The sequence below is a fragment of the Anomaloglossus baeobatrachus genome, chromosome 2, assembly GCF_048569485.1.
Source record: "Anomaloglossus baeobatrachus isolate aAnoBae1 chromosome 2, aAnoBae1.hap1, whole genome shotgun sequence".
Classification (NCBI taxonomy): domain Eukaryota; kingdom Metazoa; phylum Chordata; class Amphibia; order Anura; family Aromobatidae; genus Anomaloglossus; species Anomaloglossus baeobatrachus.
Genome location: NC_134354.1, coordinates 501216230 through 501232350, shown reverse-complemented (window position 1 = coordinate 501232350; position 16121 = coordinate 501216230). Strand labels below are relative to the sequence as shown.

Genomic DNA, 16121 nt, shown 5'->3' with positions numbered 1-16121 from the left:
CTGTAATTTGGCTCTTTGATCCATAACTGTTCCAGCCAATCACTGGGCTCAGAGTCATTGCTGATGTAAATTACTTGAGCTGCTGAGCAAAGCTACAACCGTTATCGGTGCTGTATATGTACCATTGCTGCTGGCAACCAATCCGTTATCGGTGCTGTAGATGTACCATTGCTGTTGGCAACCAATCAACAAAGACTAGAAGAGCAGTGTAAAGTCAGTGCTGAATTTGGGGATGATGAATAAGATCTCCCCTTGTTAATTTAGTCCTTTGCAGCCTTGAGGTACAACAAAATTTTAAATGGGACAAGACATTTAAGCTTATACTGATAAAATAGTTTCAATACACTACCTAACATTGCCATTCAACTTTATATAAAAAAAAAATCAAGTTTTGTGCTTACTTTATACTTTTGTGACCTCACCACTAAAGTATAAAATGTAAAGCTTGTGAAGCCATATAGCTTGCACCTAGTCAGTGAAAACATATTCATAATGTAGTTCAATTTAAAGTGATTTAGTGATATATGAGGACTATAGCTGAAAATATGATATTAGCCACTAAACAATACAGTAAAGTCTAATCTTTATCCCACATACTGATGTTTAGGCTTTGATAATTGTGGAGAATTGATTATGTTCTGTTGAACTTTTTGAATGTTTTAATACCAAATAAACACTGGTTCTCGAACAGCGCTGAATGTCATTTATTAAAGTAGTTGACTGAGACTTGAATTTGAGATCAGTGGAGATCCAATACCTGGCTCCCCCACAAATTAGCTGGTATCTGCTCTGGCAGTGGGCAGATGCAACACCAGAGCCCTGCAATGCCCTACATAGTTTGGTGTCCACTGCCTGTTACGAGGGGGACCCGGGGAAGCGTGCCAAGATGGTATATGGACAGCTTCCGCCGGTCAAGGTCCACTGTGCGGTGTAAGGGACCGCTGCTATTGTGGGAGAAGAGTGAGCGGGTTGCTGCTAGCAATCGTCTGGAATGTCACAGACGATCTGCGTACACCTGTCCGCCCTAACCCGTGAGGGTTGTATGGCACGGGGCTCACAACTCGGTGTACCTGTTGCACGGGGACGCACAGAGGTGCCTACGCACGTGTGCCAGCGGGAGTCACAGGAATATGGCACGAGGGTAGCACAGAGGTGCCCACGCACGTGTGCTTCAGAAACCAGGTGAGTCCGACAGAGATTCAAGAAGCTCACCTGGGACAGGAACACAGCCTGTTCAACGGAATACTGCCAGAGCAGCAAGGCAGGGGCGAGACCTGCAAAATACAATGACGTCTGTACAGTGGCGTGGCAGCACGCTGCCAGACATCCAAACATAGAAGGATGGTCGCGCGCCGCCATGATGGCAGGAGGGGTTTTTAAGGAGATGTAGCTCCAGCCAAGGGCGGGCGCGAGACGGATGTGACCCAATCATGATCTGTGACGTCCTGGCCCGGCCAGTCAGGATTCAGCACATCACCAGCCTCGTTATCTGGCCGTGTGATACCAGTGAGCGAATCAGAAGATGTCACGTGGGGCACATGCTCAACCTCCTGCCTCTGGGTCATAAAGGTGGGATCTTCGGTTTCACAATGTGCAGAGCTAAGGGAAGTCTTTCTGCTTCCCTGAGCATCTATCCTTTGCACACTGTGCAACCACTCTGACCCTCTGCGATGACGAGCAGGAGGGCACGTGGCAGGCAAGGGATGGGAGACCACTCCATTCCTTACAAGGAGTAAACCACTAGGTGTCACCCTTCTGCTGCATCTAGGAGGAGGAAACTCCTGCAGTCTCCCAGACCTTTGGCGCTGCTGAGCAGGAGGGCTCGCGGCAGACAAGGAATGGGGGACCACCTCATTCCTTGCAAGAGGAGAGCCACGAGATGTAACATTACCCCCCGTCTAGGGCCCCCCGCCGCCTGTGCTCAAAGGCTGCTACCAAACCCGGAGCGTGGACATGATCCTCCAATTCCCAGGTCCTATGCTTTGGTCCACGACCGACCCACTCCACGAGGAAGTACCTCTTGCCCTGAACGATTTTTGTTTTAACCAACCTCGCTACTTCAGGGTTGTCGGACGAGGAGTCGGCCGTCGGCCACCAATCATGCCTGGCCTCTAGAACTCTGGTCCTTTTGGACCTGAAGAGGCCCACGACCTTGGAGGTATGGTCCCAGGAAAGTACATCGTTCCGTAACCTAGGGGGAACGAGGGTCTGGCCAGGTGGCACCAGGTCTAGGGGAGTGGGTGACCCGGTGGTCCCGAGGTGTTCCTTACATGACCCTGCCCAGGACGAGATTTCCCCTGTTGTCCAGTTGAGTCTCGGAGCATGCCGTTTCAACCAGGGGAGTCCTAGTAGGATCTCATCCGTCCCTTCTGGAAGCACCAGAAAGGACACCTGCTCATGGTGGCCTGGTGGTACATCCATCCTGAGAGGGACGGTGATCTGGGTAATGGGTTTGACAAGTAGGGACCCGTTGACTACCTGGACACTGATTGGTTTAGGCAACAGGACCAGGGGAACAGAGTACCTAGTTGCCAGGGAGGCTGAAATGAAATTGCCGTCAGCGCCAGTGTCTAAGCAAGCCAGGGCAGGGAAGACAGTGGTGCCGAACTGCAACTGGGCGCTGAGGGTTAATTTAGAAGGAGAGGCAGCGTCTAGGGTTCCTCCTCTGATGGAAACCAGACACTGTCTCTTTTCCGATGGTTTTGAACATCGGGTAGCTACATGTCCCCTCTGCCCACAGGCAAAGCAAACGACCGGCGGCCGAGAGCCTGTGGTAGAGGAGACCACTTTGGAGACTTTCATGGGCTCCACAGAGTCATCAACAGAACTGGCTGGGAGACTGGTCTGGTGGGGAAGGAGAGTCAGAGGCTCTGTAGGCCAGGTAGACGTGGGTGCCGAAGAGACCTCGAGCCTCCGCTCCGCGTGGCGGATGTCTATGCGAGAAGCAAGCCGTATCAAGGCCTCTAAGGTGGTCGGCACATCACGCGTGGCCAGCACGTCTTTGACGAACCCTGCCAGACCCTCCCAGAACACAGGGACAAGGACTTTATCTGGCCAGTCCAGCTCTGCGGCGAGTGTCCTGAACTGCACCGCAAAGTCCCCGACTGAAGTGGACTTTTGCCGAAGGCGTAGGAGTCGCAGCGCGGAGTCATGGGTGACTTGAGGCCCGTGGAACACCTTTCTCATGGCCTCAAGATAAACTGGAAGGTGATTCACCACCCGATCTCCGCGCTCCCACAACGGCGTGGACCATTTTAGCGCTCTCCCTGTGAGCAGGGACTGGACGAATGCTACTTTCGCCTTCTCAGTAGCATAAAGAGTGGCGGACATCTCCAAGTAGGTGGTAACCTGGTTTTTGAAACCACGGCACTCGGAGCTGTCCCCGTTGAAGCGCTGTGGGAGAACAAGGCGAGGCGACTTTCCGCTCAATTCCACAGCCTGAGTAGCCGCTTGGGTGGCAATTGTCGCTAGAGCAGCCTTATCGGGGGAAGACCGCTCCACAGCTGCCAATCGTGACTCCAACTGCTGCACATAACGCAGCAACTGCTGCTGCTCTTCTGCCATAACCAGACCTTTGGCACGACCGTAATGTTACGAGGGGGACCCGGGGAAGCGTGCCAAGATGGTATATGGACAGCTTCCGCCGGTCAAGGTCCACTGTGCGGTGTAAGGGACCGCTGCTATGGTGGGAGAAGAGTGAGCGGGTTGCTGCTAGCAATCGTCTGGAATGTCACAGATGATCTGCGTACACCTGTCCGCCCTAACCCGTGAGGGTTGTATGGCACGGGGCTCACAACTCGGTGTACCTGTTGCACGGGGACGCACAGAGGTGCCTACGCATGTGTGCCAGCGGGAGTCACAGGAATATGGCACGAGGGTAGCACAGAGGTGCCCATGCACGTGTGCTTCAGAAACCAGGTGAGTCCGACAGAGATTCAAGAAGCTCACCTGGGACAGGAACACAGCCTGTTCAACGGAATACTGCCAGAGCAGCAAGGCAGGGGCGAGACCTGCAAAATACAATGACGTCTGTACAGTGGCGTGGCAGCACGCTGCCAGACATCCAAACATAGAAGGATGGTCGCGCACCGCCATGATGGCAGGAGGGGTTTTTAAGGAGATGTAGCTCCAGCCAAGGGCGGGCGCGAGACGGATGTGACCCAATCATGATCTGTGACGTCCTGGCCCGGCCAGTCAGGATTCAGCACATCACCAGCCTCGTTATCTGGCCGTGTGATACCAGTGAGCGAATCAGAAGACGTCACGTGGGGCACATGCTCAACCTCCTGCCTCTGGGTCATAAAGGCGGGATCTTCGGTTTCACAATGTGCAGAGCTAAGGGAAGTCTTGCTGCTTCCCTGAGCATCTATCCTTTGCACACTGTGCAACCACTCCGACCCTCTGCAATGCCGAGCAGGAGGGCACGTGGCAGGCAAGGGATGGGAGACCACTCCATTCCTTACAAGGAGTAAACCACTAGGTGTCACCCTTCTGCTGCATCTAGGAGGAGGAAACTCCTGCAGTCTCCCAGACCTTTGGCGCTGCTGAGCAGGAGGGCTCGCGGCAGACAAGGAATGGGGGACCACCTCATTCCTTGCAAGAGGAGAGCCACGAGATGTAACACTGCCGAGTACCGCAATTTACCTCCCACTAACTGAAAAATGTGTGTAGCTATTACTTTCCACTCTCTGCTTACAGCTGCTTATGGCTGGAGCAAATAAAAGCCAATCTTGGGGGCTGAATGGGGTTGAATATCCCCTGGTCCCATATTGATCCTAAAGGTATGTCATCAATATGTAAAACCTAGACAAAACTTTACATTTTTTGCATTTCAGTATTATTATTTGTGATCTTTTCTATTTTACAAAAAAATGAATGCTATTAACATTTATAAGAAACTGTTAATATTAATGAAAGTTGTAGTTTAGAATTACTGGTATATGATGGCAAAATTATTTATGTCTAGTCCATAGAAAAAATCATGAAACATCCAGAAGATAATCGGAATCAAATTAAAGAGCTTGCTCAGACATTGACCGATGGAGGTGTGATGGATGAACTGATCAATGAAAAACTGGACAAGTTCAATACACGTTGGGAAGAAATACAACAGGAGGTAATCTATGAATGCAATTCAATGCAACAAATAGCTACTAATTATACCTAAATTATGGGCGAGAGCCATAAAGACAGACACATTTCTCAAAATGTTTCATTTTCAGTTCTATTTCAGAAGCAAAATGACTGTGAACCATGTGCACAGATGCTTTTTATAACGCAAAATTGATATTAAGTATGTTTAGTTGTGAATTAATTGCATCATCAGCAATAAGTTTGACATGATAACTGATTACTCTTTAACTAAGGATTTCATAATTCATGGTTGTGAGACTCAATTTTACAAAAGCAGCATAAAATATTAAGCAGGATGGTTAAAATCTCCTTTGGGAGCCTAAGTAACATGGAAATTCTGCTGATTTCCCCTAACCTCAGTATATAGTGATATACTCTGGTGGCTTTTGTGATGCATAATCAAAAGAATGCTGCATAAAATCTTCTTTGAAATCCAATGTACCTGGTCATTCTTACTTCAATCTCCATCAGCCAGGGACATCTGGGGGTCCTTATATACATGAGTTTATCTGCCAATCCTATTGATGTTAGTAGGTTTAGACAACTGTTTTTCATACATGTGTGGCCAGTGTGGATAAAGATATAGTAACAAGACGTTAGTTAAAGGAATCCTGTCACCATTTTTGGCCCATTTAGGCTACGGCCACCACCAGTGTGCTCTTATGCTGCATACCAGAATACTGTATATAAGTGCCCAGGACACGCTGTATAATGTAAAAAAACACTTTTACAATACTCACCTAGGGGGTGGATCAGTCTAATGGATGTCACTGCTCACTGGTCTGGCACCTCTTCCCTCTTTTGCGATCTCCATCCTCCCGCTCAGCCCCATGCATGACGCGTCCGGCGTCACTCACAATGCAGGCATATTTTAATCTACCTGGCTGGAGGTAGATCAAAGTATTGTAGTGCGCATGTGCAGGCAGTCTTTGACCTTTTCTTGTGCCTGCGCAATAAAGTACTTTGTTCTGCCCTCAGCAGGGCAGATCAAAGTGTGCATGCGCAAGAGCATAATGAAGGCTTCCTTGTGAATGACGCCAAATGCGTCATGCATGGGGCTGGGCAGGAAGACAGAGATCCCAGAAGATGGAGGAGGCGCCAGACCGGAGAGCAGCAACGCCCATTGGACTGATCCATCCACTAGGTGAGTATTGTTAAAGTGTTGTTTTACATTATACAGCTGGGCCAGGGCACTTAAATACAGTATTCTGAAATGCAGTATATAAGAGCGCACTGGTGGTGGCCGCTGCTTATGGGTGCCAAAATTGGTGACAGGTTCCCTTGCTATACCTTCATCCACACTGGCCACAGGTGTGTGATCCACCCCCTATTTGAGAATTATAAAAGTGTTCTTTACGTTATATGGAGAGGCCTGGGCGCTTATATACAGCATGTTAGAATGCTGTATATAAGAGCTGATTGGTACTGGCCACAGCTTATAGGGGCCAAATCTGGTGACAGGTTCCCTTTAGTATCTGCCTAAACTGAAATATGATTACTTGAAATCTAATAGGAGCAGGGGCACAAAACCTGCAGCTAGGATCACATGTAACCAAGTCTATGCAAATCTCAACTATCTGGTAAAACACATGCTTGTGTGTATCTAGTTCCTGCTTACATGCCATTTCTCTGTCAGATAGGAATGGAAGTAGTGCTGAAGCAGGGAGGAATGGCTAAACAGTACCATTTGTGGACTGTGCACTGTGTGCACTGTGTGGACATTATTGGAATCACCACATATTGACAATAAGGATATCTCTTGACCTCTTTGTTGCATTTTAGAAAGAAGCTGATTCAGAGAAAAATAGCCAAACATAAGTGTGATAAAGGATGAAATCCTAGTTGTTTTAACAAGTCACACAAATAAGGAAGAAAGCAATTTTGAGAGTATTGCAAGTGAAATCAGCACATGTTGGACATTATATATATCCAATAATTGTATCTCTACGTTTTTTTACAAGCCTTAAGCCTGCTTTACACGAGATGACCGATTGTGCGATAGCACGATCGATCATACCCGCCCCCGTCGTTTTTGCGTCACGGGCAATTAGTTGCCCGTGGCGCACAAACTCGTTTAACCCCAGTCACACATACTTACCATCCGGATGACCTCGCTGTGGGCGACGAACGTCCACTTCCTGGAGTGGGAGGGACGTTCGGTGTCACAGCGACGTCACACGGCAGCCGGCCAATAGAAGCGGAGGGGCGGAGATGAGCGGGATGTAAACATCCCGCCCACCTCCTTCCTTCCATTAAGCCGTCGGGTGCCATGGGAGGCAGGTAAGCTGCTGTTCATCGTTCCCGTGGTGTCACAGGGAACAACGTGTGATGCCACAGAAACGATGATCAACCGCCGCCATTTTAATTAAACAATTTTTTTAAACCTAGCGACGAGTACACGACTCACGATTTGTGAGCGATACTGCGTCACTAGGAGGTGTTAAACGAGACGACGTCGTGTACGATGCCGGATGTGCATCACAAAAACCGTGACCCCGACAATGCATCGCACGATCAGTCGTCTCGTGTAAAGCCCGCATTAGGACTGGCTCAATCAGACAATATAGAATTTTGTCCCTATTTGCAGGATAAGTCACATGCATTTTCAGCATTTTGTGAATTTGCATTGATATCCAGTGTTCCTTCGGGATGTGTGGGAGAGGGAGGAAAATATTGCTGTTTTACCAAATAAGAAGAAAATGGCATCAAATACAGTTTTTACTGTTTTTGTTGGATGGTTTATTCAACTCCGTGTACATCAGGCTTGATGCGGTAAAGTAATAGTCATATGAAAAAGTTTGGGCACCCCTATTAATGTTAACTTTTTTCTTTATAACAATTTGGGTTTTTGCAACAGCTATTTCAATTTCATATATCTAATAACTGATGGACTGAGTAATATTTCTGGATTGAAATGAGGTTTGTTGTACTAACAGAAAATGTGCAATCCGCATTTAAACAAAATTTGACCGGTGCAAAAGTATGGGCACCTCAACATAAAAGTGACATTAATATTTTGTAGATCCTCCTTTTGCAAAAATAACAGTCTCTAGTCGCTTCCTGTAGCTTTTAATGAGTTCCTGGATCCTGGATGAAGGTATATTTGACCATTCCTGTTTACAAAACAATTCCAGTTCAGTTGAGTTTGATGGTCGCCGAGCATGGACAGCACGCTAAAAATCATCACACAGATTTTCAATGACATTCAGATCTGGGGACTGGGATGGCGATTCCAGAACATTGTAATTGTTCCTCTGCATGAATGCCTGAGTAGATTTTCAGCAGTCCTTTGGATCATTGTCTTGCTGAAATATGCATCCCCTGTGTAACTTCAACTTTGTCACTGATTCTTGCACATTATTGTCAAGAATCTGCTGATACTGAGTTGAATCCATGCGACCCTCAAATTTAACAAGATTCCCAGTGCCGGCATTGGCCACACAGCCCCAAAGCATGATGGAACCTCCACCAAATTTTACTGTGGGTAGCAAGTGATTTTTCTTTTAATGCCGTGTTTTTTTGCCTCCATGCATAATGCCTTTTTGTATCACCAAACAACTCAATCTTTGTTTCATCAGTCCACAGGACCTTCTTCCAAAATGTAACTGGTTTGTCCAAATGTGCTTTTGCATACATCAGGCGACTGTGTTTGTAGTGTGCTTGCAGAAACGGCTTATTTCGCATCACTCTCCCATACAGCTTCTCCTTGTGCAACGTGCGCTGTATTGTTGACCGATGCACATTGACACCATCTGCAGCAAGATGATGCTGCAGGTCTTTGGAGGTGGTCTGTGGATTGTCCTTGACTGTTCTCACCATTCTTCTTCTCTGCCTTTCTGATATTTTTGTTGGCCTGCCACTTCTGGGCTTAACAAGAACTGTACCTGTGTTCTTCCATTTCCTTACTATGTTCCTCACAGTGGAAACTATAGGAAAAAGGTATCTGATGAAAGCATATTTGATTGCTGAAACGCGTTGTATTAATAGGAGCTCAACAATAAAAAATAAAAATACAAGATTTAAATATCAGCAAATGGTTCCTGAAGCGCTATAGCAGACCGAAAAAAATCTTTCCTATATGCATACTCCCTACCTCGGATTTCGGTAATAGCTGCATAGGACCTGACAATCCATTAGGGAATCCAGCTGGAGAACGGAGGATCGTAAAGGAAAACCTGAATCCCAAGGTGCCGGTGGACTTCAGGAGCCTAAAGCGATACCAAAGTCTGGATCCAACAAGCACGTATACAGCAATCAGAACGGAGGATCACCCCAGACTGTCACGCTTTCACTGGGGTTGTGCGGGGGCGCACAGCCTGCAAAGGTGAGCAGATTTTAATTATACCTATTTGGAATTTATCCATGGCTGCTTCTCATATTGCGCCTGTATCTATTTTTATTTTATTATATCACAGTGGAAACTGACAGTTTAAATCTCTGAGACAACTTTTTGTATCCTTCCCCTGAACAACTATGTTGAATAAGCTTTGTTTTCAGATTTGAGATTTGAGAGTTGTTTTGAGGAGCCCATGATGCCACTCTTCATAGGAGATTCAAATAGGAGAACAAATTGCAAGTGGCCACCTTAAATACCTTTTCTCATGATTGGATACACCTGCCTATGAAGTTCAAAGCTCAATGAGGTCACAAAACCAATTTAGTGCTTTAGTAAGTCAGTAAAAAGTAGTTAGGAGTGTTCAAATCAAGAATATGATAAGAGTGCCCATACTTTTGCATCGGTCAACTTTTGATTAAATGCGGATTGCACATTTTCTGTTAGTACAATAAACCTCATTTCAATCCAGAAATATTACTCAGTCCATCAGTTATTAGATATATGAAACTGAAATAACTGTTGCAAAAACCCAATTTGTTATAAAGAAAAAAGGTTAACATTAATAGGGGTGCCCAAACTTTTTCATATGACTATATCTTGTCTCCCGGACTCAGCGGTTTCCAAGGTCTTCTTTCCTTTTCCTTAAGGGCTTTCTCTTGGTATCATCACAGAAGGGAATATCATGCAATTGTAGACTTCATTGGTCAAAATACATTGTGGAGAGCACGCCAAATCCAATCTGGTTAATGGCGGAACTTGTCACTTTTATGCCACTCTCAGAAATTGACAGCGACTTTGAGCATTGTAATAGCAGGGATCAAAACTGGCTATGATAGCTATGTCTTCTGTATAAGAACACTGGCAGCTGCACTGTGGTCAGCTCCTCAACCCGTTTCTTACATCTGTCTCATAAGATTTATGTGATACTCATGAAAAATAAGTAAAAGGATAGTTCTGACCTAACCAATATCCTGACACTCTTGTGCTGATGTCTTCTTGGTATCCTCTGGTCTCTTTTCCATCATGTCCAATAATATTGTCATGAACTGACTTAGGGGAACTCAAGGTAGCCTTTACTGTCCTTAAGGCTGGGGCCCCTGTGGTCACCCTAACGCCCTGAGGTACTCTTAATGGTAGAGAGGTCCGGGCCTCCAAACTACTCCCTATCTCTTGTCCTTGTCCCTGATGTTATGTAGCCCCCTCCATAACCCACCACATGGAAGGAATGGGCAAGAACAGAAGACCGCACCCCACCAACAAATATGGACAAACAGAGGTAACAACAAAAATAACAACTACTCGTACACACAGCAACCACAGGCCAAGAAGCCACTAAAAGTGAACAAGAGGAAACAACATAAAAAAGGAAGAAAGCAGACTACTGGGAAACTATCATACAATAAACAGACACAGCTGAAACTTCTGCAGCAAACACTTATGCTGTAGCCCAAAGCACAACAAAGAGAGAGGCAGATCCTTCCACCTCCTGGCCAAGCTTCCAAATGGTAGGAAATAACTGGCCCCCACTTGTGGAAGTAGAGGGTATTTATAGAATCTGGGCAGGGTCCCAATTGAAAACACCTGACTAGGAGTCAAGAGCTGCTGGAGGGAGATCTGGAATTAACCCTCCCCTCTCCAAGGGGAAAGGAATTCATTTAATCAGCAGAGTCCCACAATACAAACTGAGACTCTGACCTAGAACATGTCACAAAACTCTGCAAGAGAGGAAAATCCTGACAAATATGATATCTTTAATTACCTGGAGCACACGCTTTGTCATCACTGGTGCCCAATGCTCAGGCATAGTTGAGCGGAAGAAGGAAAATATCAACACAGGAGCATAAAGTTAGGTCAATATTACTTTGTTTTGTACTTTATGCAATTAATAGCTTTTTGCAACAATCTTGTATAGGTTTGGATAACCACTTTGAATAATTATATTATTTTTCTTATTCTCTTTTTTTATGGATGATGTGTCAGATAGAAACAAAAATAATACCATCTAAGAAGACAAGCAAAGAAAATGATATGAATATAAGACTATAGTATATATGAAACCAAATGTTTAAATTGTTGAGTAAAGCTATTATAGCACTTCTAAGTTCTCTCAAGTCTTTTTTAGATATTGTTTTAATGGCATCTGTCATCTTTAGTGTCTTCCTTTTGTATCTTTGCACCACTTAGTTATTTCACTAGCTTACTCTGGCTCGGAGTGACCGTGACCCTATTCTCAGTACATGAAATCTCTTGAACTACATAATGAGATCAGTAAGAAGTGGGATAGGCCTCAGAACAGAAGATTACAGCATACAGAAGAGGTTTCCTTTTAACAATTTTAGCAGTGCTTTACAGTCATGCTGCAATAAGACTTCAGTCAGTGTCTATATTACAAATTCTACATTTCTGATTAAATAATAATTTCTACTATTATCAGAATATTTCTAAGACAGACTGAATGAGTGGCAGAGGTCAACGTAGTTCATCTTATAAAAAGGTGTTTGCTTAAATTACGTATGTTTTCCTGCAAATGAACTTGATGAATGAGAAAATAACATTTTTCTTTTTTCATTACAGGCTGTAAGGAGACAAAAGGTTCTTGAACAAAGTATTCAGTCTGCCCAGGAGATTGACAAAGCCATTCGCTTAATTCAAGAGTCTCTTGGCACAACCGACAGACAGCTGACAGCCTATATTTCGGAGAGGATTGATGCAGCCCAGGTTCCGCAGGAAGCACAGGTAGGCTCTTCTTAACCTCTCAATGCGATTTGTAACCATATGTTTTTTGAAAGGAAGACATTTTTACTTTTGCTGCAGGATGATACTTTATTAGTGACAGCAATAGATGCATTGTTATACTCGGTAGGTAAATCAACTCATCCTGTATTCTGTATGCACCATTGACATAGGTCATGTCAAGAACAGATCAAAAAAATCAATATTCACTGTTCCAAAAATACTCACCAAGAAGTGTCTATTAGTTTTAACTCAGACTTGCAAACAATTTGCTTTGCTACAGTGAGTATTGTTCACATACTGTAAAGCTGATTACGGTGAATGGCCCTGTGAGTCATCCCTTGGTTACTTAATAAGATTTGACGATGTGTCAGCTGTGTGTGTGAGATGACCTTGCATCCTTTGTGAAATTACACTGTGTGATATACAAAGCACCATGCAAACTGTTGTGCGGGTAGGCATGCTATTCATCATTATCCTTACAGTTTCACAAAAAATATGTAAAATTCAAAAGGATGATAATCTTCTCTAGCTACAATGTCAGATGAGAAATTTTAACACTTAGCTAAGTGAACAAAAAGCACTAAGTATTGGACAGAGGAGAGAAATCATCTGCAAAACATCTATGTCAGCTGCTTATTTCTCCTGATATCTATTGTTTGATTATGAACTGCCCGATCCTTATCAGAAGGGTCCATTACACATCAGATAGCTTTCCAGTGCCGCCGATCTTGGTGAGATATGTACGAGTCCATTACATATCAGATACCTTTCCAGTGCCACCGATCTTGGTAAGATCTAATGTGTATGAGTCCATTACACATCAGATAGCTTTTCAGTGCCGCCGATCTTGATGAGATATGTATGAGTCCATTACACATCCGATAGCTTTCCAGTGCCACCGATCTTGGTGAGATCTAATGTGTATGAGTCCATTACACATCAGATAGCTTTCCAGTGCCACCGATCTTGGTGAGGTCTAATGTGTATGAGTCCATTACACATCAGATAGCTTTCCAGTGCTGCCGATCTTCGTGAGATCTAATATGTATGAGTCCATTACACATCTGATAGCTTTCCAGTGCCACCGATCTTGGTAAGATCTAATGTGTAGGAGTCCATTACACATCAGATAGCTTTTCAGTGCCGCCAATCTTGATGAGATATGTATCAGTCCATTACACATCTGATAGCTTTCCAGTGCCACCGATCTTGGTGAGATCTAATGTGTATGAGTCCATTACACATCAGATAGCTTTCCAGTGCCACCGATCTTGGTGAGATCTAATGTGTATGAGTCCATTACACATCAGATAGCTTTCCAGTGCCGCCGATCTTCGTGAGATCTAATATGTATGAGTCCATTACACATCAGATCGCTTTACAGTGCTACCGATCTTGGTGAAATCTAATATGTATGAGTCCATTACACATCTGATAGCTTTCCAGTGCCGCCAATCTTGGTGAGATCTAATGTGTATGGAGCCTTTGCAAACTATTTACACCAATTAATTAGCGGGAATAAATGATCATTGCATGATCGGCAGTCATTTAACAACCTGTTCAGATAAGCAGATCACTCTATAGAAATATGCACTGAACAGTCTACGGCCTCTTTCACACGTCTCTGAAAATCATGCACATTTTTCTCGGACATGTCAAAGGTGCGTATTGCCATCCGTGAGCCGTGTTTATGGCACACGTGTGTTCTCCGTGTGTTATCCGTGATAACACATGGAGAATGGGAACTTTATACTCACCTATCCCTGGCTTTGCTGTCCGTGGTGCTGATCTTCAGTCTCCGGTCCTGTCGACTTCCCGTTGCTGCTGCTTCCGGCCGCAGTGAAGTGAATATGCAATGAGCATAATGAGCGGCAGTCGGAAGCAAGTGAAAGCAGTGGCAGAGACAGCAGGGCTGGAGAATGTGAGTAACATTTTTTTTTTATTTCTCGCAGACACTTGTTTTTTCCGGTGCATGTCACACAGAACACATCCGTGTGGTCCATTTGCGTTCCGTGTGACACCCGTGATGCCGTGATGCTCCAAACGTACAAACAGTCCATGGCAGAATACGCATGTGAGCGCAAACCCATTGATTTTAATGGGTCTACGTGTGCCCGTGTCTCCGATACGTGAGGAAACGGACCAAATACGTACCGGAGACACAGACGTGTGAAAGAGGTGTCGTTCTGTGTGTATAGGCTGCCATTTTTCTCTGCAGCTGGAGATTTGTTTACTTTATTCCCCTTCATGCACTCTTTTTGAGAGAACAAACATAAAACCTCACATTTTGGACAATGTATTTAAATGAGTTGTTCCTCAATTCCAACTTATTGGTAGCCTAGAAGATAAGATGATGATCCCTGGAGATCCCATTGTCATCTCAATGAGGACAAAAATAGGTCTCTTAAGTCACCTGTTTGAATGGATCAGTTGGTGAGCAATATAGATTCATCCGAATAAGGGTAGAGTCACACTTGTGTATCACTTCTGATGTAAGAGCACCGGATGTGATATGCTAATGACGCTCGGCTCAGGCTCTGCTGCGAGCGTAGTCCAAGTGTCAAGCGACTGTGGTCCATTCCTGAGATCGGATCACAGCTCCGTAGGTGAGGGAGGGATTAATCTCTCCATCTCCTCCATTGTGAGCCTGTGTGTATGTCACACAGCACTTTCATAAGATCTGAGTGCTGTCCGATGTTTCTCTCACTTCCATAGACTTGTATGGGTGCGAGTGACACTACTCTCACAGACAATCTCAGCATGTGGCGATTTTTTTCCTCAGTCCATTTACAGATCTGAGTTGCAGCCTTATCTTAAATGGGGCCAAGTGGAATGCCAGATTTTCTCACAATGACCTAGATTCAATGCTTCTTTTAATACATCCCAGAACTGGGTTTGCCTTTTTTGCTGCTGCATCACAGTGTTGACTCATGTGCAGTCTGGGATCTATTAGTATACCCAAGTCTTATTCACACATTCTGTTGCTTAATTCTATTCCTCCCATTCTGTTATTTTCATTTTTCTTGCCCAGATATAGAATTTTGCACTTCTCCCTGTTAATACCATTCTATTAATCACTGGCCATAGTTCCAGGTTATCTAAATCCTTCTGAATCCTTTTCCTGTCTTCTCTAGTGTTAGCTATCCCTCCAAGATTTGCATCGTCTGCAAATTTGATTAGCTTACCTTCGGTTCCCTTACCTAAATAATTTATTAAAATACGGATCGACACTGAGGGAAAAACAGAGCCTTGTGGTACCCCACTTGAAACATTCTTTCAATTGGATGTGAAACCATTTATTGCCACTGAAAAAAGGTAATACGACAAGCACAAAGTTTCCATGAAAATGTTCAAAATCCAATTAAATAAAAGCATCCAGTATGGTACATGGTACAGAGTATTAAAGAGAAGAATGAAACCAGCAACATATTTCTGAGCAATGTTGGTCCTTAATCACTGTCTTAGGCATTACCTTGTTTCCTTGTATTTTTTGGAGTTCATGACCGTGCACTAGCATTAGGTGAGCTGACATTTGGCTTCCATTTATTACCACTCTTTGAATGCAATAACTGAGCAAGTTATGAATTTACTTAACTGTAGCCTTGTCACTCTTATACTTGGTCATAATAATATTTCACAGAAAATATAAGAAAAAAATAACAAAAAATGCATTATAGCTGACAGAATGCGGAAAAGTCAAATAGGGAAAGATTTTTTAAGGTCAAAACTGTTTATAGACTTTAACAAATTCATCCTGCAAAACACAAGAAATTCAGCCACTCCTTAAAAATAAAATAGCCACATAATTAAATGCTTTAAAATAAGTATGATACATTTTATGCAGCATCAAAGGGAAGTTTGTAACAGAAGGCTGCTAATTTAGTGGGTTTCTTCCGCCATCATGTGGTGTGAATGA

General features: G+C 44.4%; 1 protein-coding gene across 9 annotated transcripts in view; it reads left to right on the top strand.

The window, feature by feature from the left end:
• Positions 1 to 16121, top strand: part of DMD (dystrophin) — a 4177531-nt gene that overhangs the window by 1718743 nt on the left and 2442667 nt on the right. For all 9 annotated transcript variants that reach the window (XM_075336500.1, XM_075336497.1, XM_075336505.1 and 6 more), the window contains 2 exons: positions 4967 to 5116; positions 12044 to 12205. In XM_075336500.1, coding sequence (XP_075192615.1) covers positions 4967 to 5116; positions 12044 to 12205 — 312 coding nt within the window. The remainder of the gene's footprint in view (positions 1 to 4966; positions 5117 to 12043; positions 12206 to 16121) is intronic.